The 11,901-nt window shown below is 42.8% G+C and overlaps 1 protein-coding gene across 1 annotated transcript; it reads right to left on the bottom strand.

Moving 5' to 3' along the window:
- Positions 1–8,758: 8,758 nt before the first annotated feature.
- Positions 8,759–9,952, bottom strand: LOC139063862 (uncharacterized). The gene has a single exon (XM_070546771.1). It carries the CDS (start codon positions 9,572–9,574, stop codon positions 8,759–8,761), a length of 816 nt encoding a protein of 271 aa, XP_070402872.1. The 5' UTR covers positions 9,575–9,952.
- Positions 9,953–11,901: the final 1,949 nt, after the last annotated feature.

The following is an 11,901-nucleotide window of genomic DNA, read 5'->3' as shown; positions in this document are numbered from 1 at the left end:
GGTAATGTGCGTGTTTGTAGTCTGATGTGTTCGCGGAGGCAAAGGCGGTGCTCCGCGCCGCCAGCGCCGTTCGCACACCTCCATTAATCCAGGGTTTTTGATTCGGGAAGGATTTAACTGTTCTGGATGGGACAACATCTTCCACGCATTTCCTGATAAATCCGCAGACTGAGTCTGTGTACTCATCAATGTCTCTAGCAGCCGCGTGAAACATTTCCCAGTCCGCCCGATCAAAACAATCCTGCAGCGCAGACTCCGATTGGTCCGACCAACAATGCACCGCCCTCAGGGTTGGAGCTTCCCGTTTTAGCTTCTGTCTGTAGGCAGGTATAAGCAGGATGGAGCGGTGATCTGATTGGCCGAATGGGGCGCGGGGGAGGGCTTTGTACGCATCTCGGAAAGAGGTGTAGCAGTGGTCAAGTAGCCGGTCTCCACGTGTATTGAAATGGATGTGTTGGTGTAGTTTTGGTGAGACTTTCTTCAGGTTACCCTTATTAAAGTCCCCGATCGTAATAAACGCCGCCTCTGGGTGTGCGGTTTCCTCATTGCTGATCGCGCTGTACAGTTCTCTGAGTGCTCGGTCAGTGTCGGCTTGTGGGGGAATGTAAACAGCCGTCATAACCACCGCTGTGAATTCTCTCGGTAGCCAAAATGGCCGGCACTTAATCGTCAGGTACTCCAGGTCCGGAGAGCAGAAGGATTTGACCGGGTGCACGTTCGCATAATCACACCAGCTGTTGTTGATCATGAAACACACACCACCACCTCTGCTTTTCCCAGTAAGCTCCTGTGACCTGTCCGCGCGGTGCACGGAGAACCCCGGTAGTTGTACTGCGGTGTCTGGTACTTTGTCCGAAAGCCAGGTTTCTATGAGACAGATCGCGCTGCAGTCCCGCATCTCTCGCTGGAATGAGATCCGAGCCCGAAGCTCGCACAGCTTGTTCTCCAGGGACTGCACATTAGCCAGTAGTAAACTGGGTAATGGTGGTCGGTTAGTGCGCCGTCTAAGTCGAACCAGAACGCCAGATCTTCTCCCTCTGCGTCGGCGCTTGCGGCCCCCATGGGCCCATAACAAAGGCGTCTCAGGTGAGATGAATGGGAGATCTGCAAATGGCGGGTCCGTGATGAAAGACCTGAACTCCGGGAAGCAATGAGAAACTCTGTCTTTTATGTCCAGTAAGGTTTGTCGGTCGTACACAAGGATACATGTGCTACTCGTGAAAAAATAAAGAAAAAGAAAAAGTAGTAAACACAAAAAACAGCTGTTGCTTGGTGGAGCTCGCAACAAGGCAGCCATACTCGGCGCCATCTTTGCTTCCTGAGTATATATATATATATATATATATATATATATATATATATATATATATATATATATATATATATATATATATATACATGTAGAACTGTACAATAATGATTCTGTAAATTTTGTACCGATGGCAATTTCTTTCATGATGGTTATTATGGTGATGATGGGAATGATCGTGGTGATGATGATGATGGTAATGATGATTTTGAAGGTGATGATGTCCACTGATGATGTCAAAAAAGCAATTAAGTCTCCTTCACTGAAGCTTGAGAGTAAATCCTGCTCTAACTACTTTTTTCACGAGGGCTTTATATTAAACAAAGATTTACGTCATCTGCACCCAATGAATTACAAAATATGTTTGTGGTTTCCTTTAGCCAAAGTGGAAAAAGACCATATTGCATTGCAGATTTAGATAATGGAGCATGTTGTGTGTCTATCTTACTTCATTAATCAGATAGGACACTCTGAATTGAATCAATACTTGCTTTAATGAGCAACTGCGTCATTACATGTTGCTTCCCGCCAGCCTCATCTCATGCCCCCACTTCCTTGTTCTTCTTCCTATGTCCCGTGATGTCATCACGTTCCCAATACATGACATCACTTTTTTTAAACAACAATGTTACTCCTTAATACATATCATTAACCTCCCACACCAAGAACCACCAGTGTTACCCCTTTAACTCTGACCTCTGTCACTCAAACAATTGTATATTTACCCCACACACACGTCTGCATTTTATTACGAACACTTCAAGCTTCTTTAAAGATGTAATACCTATTACCTTAACACAAAATCACCCAGTCTCTGGGGCATCTTTCTGAGTCTCTGGGGTCTAGTCTCTTGGGTCATTTCCAGACCTGGTTATGCCCTCTTGTGGTGTTTCAGTGTCAATGTCCACGGGTTCATTTATCTCTTCTTGTCCACTCTGCCCCTGTTCGGTCGCCTGTCTTTCAAACTTTTTCACATGTGAAGTACTCCAGCGATAACGTACTCCAGCTGGAGATTCAACAACAACCTGATTGCCACATTTACTTACAACTTTAGAATCAGAATCAGAATCAGAATCGGCTTTATTGCCAGCGCTCCAGCGACCCAGAGCATAGGAACTTGACTCTGTGAACACAACCTGACCAAGGTTAAATACACACACATGTAGACAAAAACAGGTACAGGCAGTCACGAGAGCAGCCATAACGGCGCTCATTTCATTAGATGAAAAGGGTGTTACATGAGGATAATTGGGGTAAGGTAAAAAAGGCATAGCAGAGTTAGACCCAGCGGGGAGTAACTCTATTATACAAAAAAAACTCCTCAACATAGAAGCACGAACATCACAGATACACACATCAGAGTCCGATGACCTCGAAGCCGAAGTCACAATCTGAAGGCAGGGGGGGAAGGTCGGGACACAGCATCTGTCAGCATTCCTCCTTTCGTGGGGGTGAGTTGAAGGCAGCCTTGGAGGCTGCTTGGCGTCAGATAAGGATAAGCAAGACTTTGTTTAGGGCAGACAGAGATAATTTTCCTCTCTGCCTTGGAGTCTATTAAGTGGCCATTCATGTCCACCAGTGAAGCCAATTTATGCGTTCTAAACATCCCCACACCGTCCGGTGACCCTCTCCGAGATGACATCCATCTTGCGCACTAACACAGGCAACGCTGCGAGGACATTGTCCAGCTTACGGTTCACCTCGAGTAACGTCCCAGTCTGTGAGGTTACCGCCCGGGCGGCACAATCCGTGGGTGCGGGTCGCACTCCAATCGCTCCCGTCTTCCCAAATTTCCAGAAAACCAGATATCTTCCCACTCCAATCAGAAGAAATCCAGTGATCATCAGGCCGAATATCCACAAATCTTCCATGTCCTTGATGGACAACTGAGAGAGGCACACGATTCGCCAGACCTCCCAAGAATCGAGTGCATATCCCGCTGCGAATGCCCCCTCGGGACAGGTGGGAGCCCCCTTCTCCGTTCTCATCATAGAAAAAATCTTATCAATCACGTTGAATGACCAGTTAATTAAGTCCATATTTCCAAAAAAAAGAGTAGTGATTTCAGGAGAAATGCAGAGAAGTGCTCTGTAGGCAGACAGGACAAGAGCCTTGGGGAAGCAGATAAGGGAGCTGAAGAAAAAAGCGTCTGTGTTCTCTGAGTGCTGGAGAAGAAGGTGTTATGTGGTGTTATGTTGAATGGGGTAGTAAACTTGTCCATCTTGTCCTGTTTCATCAGTACCATATCTCCAACATCCACTTTGGAATACTGTGCTCCTCTTCGCTCATCTGCATACAGCTTTGACTGACCCTTTTGTTCTGCGTCTCTGTCACGAACGTCCAAAGCTGTTGAGCTCGACCCACACAGTTCTGGTAACTTTCCGCTTATTTTCTGGTTAAACATAAGTTCCGCTGGACTTTTCCCGGTGGTAGGATGTTCGAGTCCTCTGTACACTGCCACATATCTTCTCAGTTCCTTCTGCCACTCAAGTCCTTCAGCCTGAGCAATCCTGATCCTCTTCATCAGCGATGCATTTTGCCGTTCCACTTCTCCATTAGCTTGAGCCCATTTTGGAGTTGTTTTAATATGCTTGATACCATTTGTTTCACAAAAGTCTCTGAACAAGTCTGATTTGAACTGTGGGCCATTATCCGACGTGCGCGTTAAAGGTAGCCCATGTCTGCTGAATACAGATTCAAGACAGTCTATGACCTTGTCTGTTGTTGTGGATGTCAAAATGTCATACTCATAGTAGAGACTAATAATCTACTACTACCAGAAAGGAATGGTTAGATGGATGGGGTCCCAGTATGTCTACGGCCACATCCTGCCATGGTCCATCTGGTAATGTTGTGTTCCTCAGTGGTTCCGGTGGGTCTGGTCTTGCCACCACTTGACATCCTTGACATGCTTTGCAGTATTTTTCTGCTGCTTTGTCCATGCCAGGCCACCATACTTTTGTTCTGAGATGTTGTTTTGTCCCAACCATCCCTAAATGTCCTTCATGAGCTAACGCTATAGCTTTTGCCTGACGTTTTTCTGGCGGAACTATGCAGTTCCCTCTTAGAACCAGGTATCCTAATACACACAGCTCATTTGCAATGGGCGCATAAACCTTACATTTTTCAAAATGTCCATTTTCGATTGCTTTTCTCACTTCAGTTAACTCCGGATCAGTAGCTGATGATTCCTCTACCTGCTTTGTTGTGAACGCTTTTGGTGTTGCATTGACTGCCACGAATCTCACTTATTCAGCTGATTCATGTCTATGTGTCACTTTGTTTGCCCCCTCTGTGATTAGTCAGGACAGAGAGTCTGCGATGTTTAGTTTTCCCACGATGTGCACTGCTCTGTATTCATAAGGTTGCAGCCTGAGAACCCATCTTTCGATACACGCACATGGTTTAGACCGCTGACTGTATATGACCTCTAGTGGTTTGTGATCTGTCACTAGATCAAACTGTCTTCCATGTACATATGGATGTAGCCTCTCACATGCCCACACTAACGCTAGGGCCTCCCTTTCTGTTTGAGAATACCTTCTCTCACAATCTGTCAGACTCCGGCTTACATAACACACTGGCACCTCCACCCCTTTTTGTTTTTTTTACCAGCACCGCCCCCAGACCTACCGGGCTTGCGTCTGCAATGATTTTAGTTGGTGCTCCTTTGTCAAAGTAAGCCACGGTACCCGCTTTAGCCAGCTCAGCTTTTAACATCTGAAATGCTTGTTTTTGTTCTGGTCCAAAACACAACACTGTTCCTTTTCTGGTTAAGCGCCTCAATGGTTCTGATAACGTCGCAAACTGTGGTATGAACCTGCTGCTGAAACCCACCAAACCAAGAAAGCTTCTTACTTCTGCTGCGTTATTTGGTTCTCTGGCTTCTGTCACAGCTCTTATGGGCTCGACACACTGGAGGCGGCATCGCCTCTCTTCCATTCATTTTCAATGAGACATGCGAAAACAAAAGCGATAAACGTGGGTCTCCCTCCTACCAAGCGAAACGCGAAAAAGTGCGTGTGAAATTTTGCGCTCGTGCACGTGTCGTGCACAGGCAACCCAGCGACGCGATCCCAGAAAGTTGAAACATTTTCAACTTTTCATCGCTGTCGCTCGGACGAGGACCAATCAACGGAGGTTTCATTCACTGACCAATGAGCGGACAGGATGCTCCGTACACCTCTGAGCAAACATGAAGGAGAAGTTGATTATTATTATGTTTTATGAAGTAAAATCAGAAGTAAGATTTCACATAACTCTAGCAGCACCTTGTGAAACATTATATCTATCGCTTTATTAACTCTGAACCGCTTAAATAACCTTAATTCCCTCCAACCTGACACAGCCAAACAAAACAACGGAAGTTTCGATTTCGTCATGGAACAGAACGCGTAGACGGCTTTGCCGCTGGCCGCTGCCGTGGATCGCCTCCCGTGTGTCAGGTAATAAAAGCGACAGCGACAAATTTTGCTGATCGCGGTCGTTTGTAGCCTCCCGTGTGTCAAACCCATTACTCTCTCCTCTGTAGGTCCACTGCCTTTCTGTGTCAAAAGTATCCCCATGAACACAAGCTTGTCCATGTTAAACTGACACTTCTCTGAGTTTAACGTTAGTCCACATTCAGACAGCCTCTTTATGACCGCACGCAGACTTTTATCATGCATTTCCTGGTCTGGGCCGTGAATTATGACATCATCTGAGATGTTTGCAACTCCTTCAATGCCTGTTAGCGCGTTTGCTATTTCATGTTGATAGTTGATAGCTGTTCATGCTCGCTAGCCGATGATACACCAAATATTAGCCTTTTGTGTCTGTACCCTGTGTTGTGAACTGCAAATGTAGTAATTTCTCTAGACTCTGGCGTCAGTTCTAGCTGATGATATCCCCATTTTAAGTCTAGCTTACTGAACACAGCAGAACCATTCATGTCTTGCAATATTTCATCCACTGTGGGGATTGGATATCGCTCCCTTATGATAGCTTCGTTAGCTTTTCTCATGTGTAGCGTCATGAATGGCCTCTAATTTGTGACAAAGGTTACATTTTCCCAGCTGGGTCAAGCTGGGTCGACTGTAACTTTGCCCACAGATTAACCCGCCAGGAGCCGTGATGTCTACTGAAACCATCTTTATCTGCTGCTGTGCCGTCCCAAGATGAAGGACACTTCAAGATTTTACAATAATAATTTTAAATAATAATTTTGATAAACTCTTGACTTTATTACTGTTATTACAACCATCATAAATAATCTCTTGGTTCAGTATAAATGTATTTTAATTACTGAAATGACTTATTATGCTTTGAATAATAATAATGATTTATTATAATCAGTAATGTGTGTTCAGTAAACCAGAAGGTCATCTTGCACATTTAACCACCACACGCAGAGGGTATTCAGGTTAAAGTGTAAACCACCTCACATGTCTTTATTCATGACCAAGCTTTCTGATGCTGAGAGGGTGTGTTCTAAGTGTTTTGTTAAAACCAAATCCCGCAGCTGAAAGCCAGTTCTTGAACCATACCAGGAGACGAGGGACGGCCGCCCAAGTCTACTAAGCATTCTGTCACGCCGATAGTCTTGCTTCGAATAAATGCAACTGTAACCAGCTGACGCAAAACTCCAGAGTTAAGCCAGACACTCGACACTGTGTACCCCGCAACATCTCTGGACCAGAGGATCGATTCTACTCTGGTCTTTTCTACCGGACCAAGTACCCCTGAGGCTGACAACATCCTCCTTGACCTCCGCATCCACACAGAGGGTCGTCTTGCTGGATGAGGTAGCACACAGATGGTGTCTGATGCTGTTCTTTCTAAGAAACGACTCAGTTAGCTGCAAAACCAACTTTTCACCCAGAAACGCTTCTCTCGCTGAAATAAACCTTCTGATATTCATTCACGCATCCAAAACCTCGCATGTCAATTTTAGTTTCCATTCAGTCACAGGTTTGCGTTTTAAAACAAGTTTTAATGTCAAAGCTGTTAAAAATTGTCATTTCTAAATTGTCATTTTTAAAAGTGTTAGTAATAAATTCTTAACTTAAAAAACTCGGACTCTTCTTTGAAATTAAACACAGAATGGTGTGTATTTCTGGTTATTGAAAAAGCAAAGATTTCTTTAAACTTCTGATTGACGCCGGGGACACACTGGCCGCGGAAGCGCCGCGAAGCGCCGCGAAAATGTGACCGCCTTCATTCGGCGCCCTTGTTAAGCTATTCTATAGACCACATGGGCCGCCGAAGCGCCGCGAATCGCCTCGCGCCGGCGCGCGCTGGCGCTCCAGCTCGCGCCGTGCAGCGATCATTTCAGGGTCGGCTCTATTTTTTTCGCGAGCGGCGGGTGAATCGCGTCAATTCTGGCAGGAAGTCAAACCTAGACATAAGAGGCAGGCCGGTAAAGTTAACAAAATAAAGCATTTCAAAATAAAATTCCGCAATAGTCAAATGTGTTCGTAAACAGACACTGCAGAAAAATCACACGAACACACCGGAACACACACACGCATCGAACTTGTGTGCGTGTGTGACCACGTGAAGGGGTGTGTGGTTTGGGTGTCTTTTCACCGGAGCAAACAGGACAGAGAGCCAGAAAGTCTGAGGCAAGGAGTTAATATGGATGACTTCAAATTAATTACTGAAGTTGAGAAGCACAAGGAGCTGTACGACCCCCAACACCCTTTCTACAAAGACAACAGCAGAAAGGACAATTGTTGGGAAGCTGTGGCAACAGCTGTAGAATCTACAAGTAAGTATTTCCCTTTTTCAAAATATATAGGTGTTCCACAAGTTCTAAGACAAATCATTTACTGTTGCATTTGTAGTGCATCTACGTATAACATAACATACCTAAAAATGCACTATTTTACTGCATTAAATAAAGTTAAGTACACAACGCTGCCCTTTAATTTAATTATTTATCTTCAAAAAAATAACACTAAATCCCTTGCTTAAATGAAAATAAAATACAAAAAAATTACCCTGTGCTACACATGTTGTGAAATCAAAAGATTGTATTGTCAGATAAAAAATGTACTATGATAGCTTTTTCGAAATTTAAATATCCCTGATAAATTATTTATTGAAGCCCTCATATATATAAAAAACATTCTTTAATGTGATCTTGATTTTTGTTTATTAATTTTGTTTTTTCAAATAAGTCCATACTTTATACCTTATTTCTAACCAATAAGATCATAACATAACCCACTGTTTGAGCTAGTCCTCCAAAAAAAATTTTTTAGCAGTCATCAATAAATATTCTGTCATAATTCTTTTAGAGGAGTAATTAAATCTCTCAAGTGAAATCAATAAAGAAATGTAAATGTTGAATAAATTCTACGATTACATTTTTTCACTCACTTTTATTTGTGGAAAACACATGAAATGCAGGCCAACATAAAGGAAAGGCCAGATTACACAATGTCCCTGTAGCTGTATTTATTTCTCTCACGGCCTCCTATCCTGCCAGGACACACTGCCCTCAGGAGAAAGGAAAAATGCTGCAAATTTCTCACGGATGTTGTAAGCATCCCTGCAGCCTCTGTTGCCACCCATGTTCCTAGCATCCTGGAGGTGTTCCCCCTGCTCTTGTGCTTCCTCCAAAAATCTCTTGTTGTCTGCTGGGTTGAGCAGGTGGTTATGCAGGATGCACGCTGCCAGTATTACGGCATCTGCATTCTCTGGTTTCATCGTAATCCGTGTGTAGAGCACTCTCCACCTTGCAGCAAGAATGCCAAATGCACATTCCACCACCATTCTGGCCCTAGATAGTCTGTAGTTGAAGACCTTTTGCCACGGTGGAAGTCGTGTTCCTGGGAATGGCCTCATCAAGTAGGTCTTCAAAGGGAAGGCTGCATCTCCAACCATGGTGTATGGGAGTGGCAGTTGTTGTTCTGCTCCAGGCAGAGGACAGTCGGCTGGAACATGGAGTGTTTTGTTTTCCATGCCAATCCCCAACTGTGATCCACTGTAGACGCCCCCATCACTTGCCCGTCCGTAGTCCCCCACCTGGACGTAGATGAAGCGGTAGTGGGCATCTACCAGTGCAAGCAAAACGATTGAAAATGTTTTTTTGTAGTTGAAGAACACACTTCCACTATGTGGGGGTGCTGCGATGGTTATGTGTTTTCCATCAATGGCTCCGATGCAGTTCGGAAAGTTCCATTCTTTCCAGAATGCAGATGCTACATCTCTCCACATTTCCTCTGAGAAAAGCGTAAACTCGCTGCGTTTCATCCGCTTCTCGATTGCCCGGCAGGTCATGTGCACCGAGTTGGCTACAGTGCTTTTCCCTAGCCTGTACTGGAATGCCAGGCTGGAAAATGTTTCGCCTGTTGCAAGGAATCTGTGAAAATAAATGACATCATGTTTAAGTTTCAAATATTAACTTTCAAAATCTGTAACTATATTTCTGAACGGTCACCTGACTTGATTGTTAGTTTTTATTTCAAAACAGTTATATATATCCAAAACCTTTACAGTTATTAAAAAGTATAAAATTCAAAAATTTTCCTAAATGCAATTTGTTTATAACAGTATAGCTAATGTGAAGCAAGGTATTTATTTTTTGTTCTCCAGTTATTTATTTTTTTGTTTGTTTTACTGCTTCATAGTGGAAGAGTGCAAGAAGAGATGGAAGCAATTACGGGACAGTTTTGTAAAACACAAAAACAAAACTGCCCCGAGTGGATCTTCAGGTGGAAGTCAGAAAGAATGGAAATACAGCAGTTCCATGTCTTTTCTGCTCTCACATATGCAACCCAGAAGGTTAGATTTAAAAAAAAAAACAGTGTATTTGTTATAATGCATGGCAATGTTTACTTTAAAGCTCAAAATTAGAATTTTTTATGCATTTCTATGTTACTTCTATCCTCTCATAACATTACATTTTTATATTCCTTCATAGTTCCAAAAATACATTGCCTTCAGTGGATGACAGTGAAGGACCTGCAGCAGAACTAAGCTGTGACGACACGGCACCATCTTCACAATTTTCCAGACCTGCGACTCCGACTGGTACTCCCCCACAGAGATCTGCATCTCCATTAACATATCAAGCAGAGGCAGGGCCTTCAACACATGCCTTTCCCCCATCACACCCCAGAGTCCAGGCATTATCTAAAGGAACTGCCACTGAAATCCAAGGAAGAAAACATTCCAAAAAAAAAAAGCAACAAGTCCAGGTCTTACTGAACAACAACTGCTTCACTATTTAACAAAAGATGTCACAACAGTCTCTCCACATGTCCCTGAAGAAAAAGATGAGATGTATTATTACGCCCTCAGCCTTGTTCCAAGGTTTAATGTAATGCCCCGCAAATTTAAAACATTTGCCAGAATGCAGATAGAACAATGTATGCAAAATTTAGAAAGACAATTGCAGGAGATAAACCAACCTATCACTTCAATCTCTTCTCCTTGGGACCTAGCAACACACCACAGAAGTTCTTCAGGTTATTATTATCAGTCACAGCAGCCTTCCCCATCAACATATGGTGAACCAACCCAACCCCCGCCAACACTAGCTCAGCAGGCTCAGCAATACACACCATTGCAAAGTCCTTCACAACAAAGGGGTGTGAAAAGGTCCACTTCGATGCTTGAGGAACTAGAGCGCCGCTCCTCACCCACACCATTTACAACACTTGAGTAGTTGAGTTTTCCATAACAATTACTCCAAAGTCCTACATTTTTTTTGTTTGTGTGTGTTTTACAGTTTTTTTTTTGTTATTCTATATTATTAAAACATTTAAAATACTGGAACAACTCTAAATATGTAAGTGATTTTGAAAGCCTTGACCTTTTATATTTTTATTGTTATCTTAGTTACTTGTAAAAGTTCCAATAAGTGCACCACAATGTGGATAAAAAATTGAGCTTTGTTTTTTAAGAAATTTGACTGTAATTTGTTGTGGAGTTTTTATTTTAACTTTTCAAGGAGAACAATACTATGTTTATAAATGCGTGTTTCCTTTGGTTTACTAAATGTTTAAGAGAGTTTGCTGTTTAAAAAAAATAAACATCAGGTTTGAAAAATTCCTTTCTGCTTCACATCTCATGTCACTTACAGGTTGTTTTTAGATAAAACTATTAAAAGTACAAATTAAAAATTGTCACAATAATAAGAATTTCACATTTCTGTATTTACTTGAACATTTGAATAATTTCTTGAAGACTTTCTCATAAATACACGTATCCATTATGAAAATGAAAGATTTGATTTGTGACAGTATGTAGCTATTAAAAAATAAATTAAATTTAGATAGCAAAACGATCATCACAGGACAAAAAGAAATAGCCAGAAAGGGTTAGATTATAGACTGGCAGTGATTATGTATTTTTTACTTTACCTCAGTGTTACAGCAAGTCGTTGTTTTGGCTCGATTGATTCCCTGAAATTAGTGTTTTGTTTGGTGAGATCTGGTCCTATCAAGGACAGAATGTGATCCATCTGATCAGCAGACATCCTGAAGTATTTCATGTGGCGATCACTGTCCAGAGACAATTCCGCCACAAGATGATGAAATACTCTATGTGTTCTTTTTTTTTTATTGGGTGGACCCACAGTCTTCTATTTCTTCTTTGGCGAT

Source organism: Nothobranchius furzeri, chromosome 18 (genome assembly GCF_043380555.1).
Source record: "Nothobranchius furzeri strain GRZ-AD chromosome 18, NfurGRZ-RIMD1, whole genome shotgun sequence".
Taxonomy (NCBI): domain Eukaryota; kingdom Metazoa; phylum Chordata; class Actinopteri; order Cyprinodontiformes; family Nothobranchiidae; genus Nothobranchius; species Nothobranchius furzeri.
Note: the sequence above shows the minus strand (reverse complement) of the source record. Positions and strands in the feature narration are given on the sequence as shown.

Excerpts from the sequence above, each read along its gene's own strand:
- LOC139063862 (XM_070546771.1), bottom strand. The coding sequence starts at position 9,574 with ATGACCTGCCGGGCAATCGAGAAGCGGATGAAACGCAGCGAGTTTACG.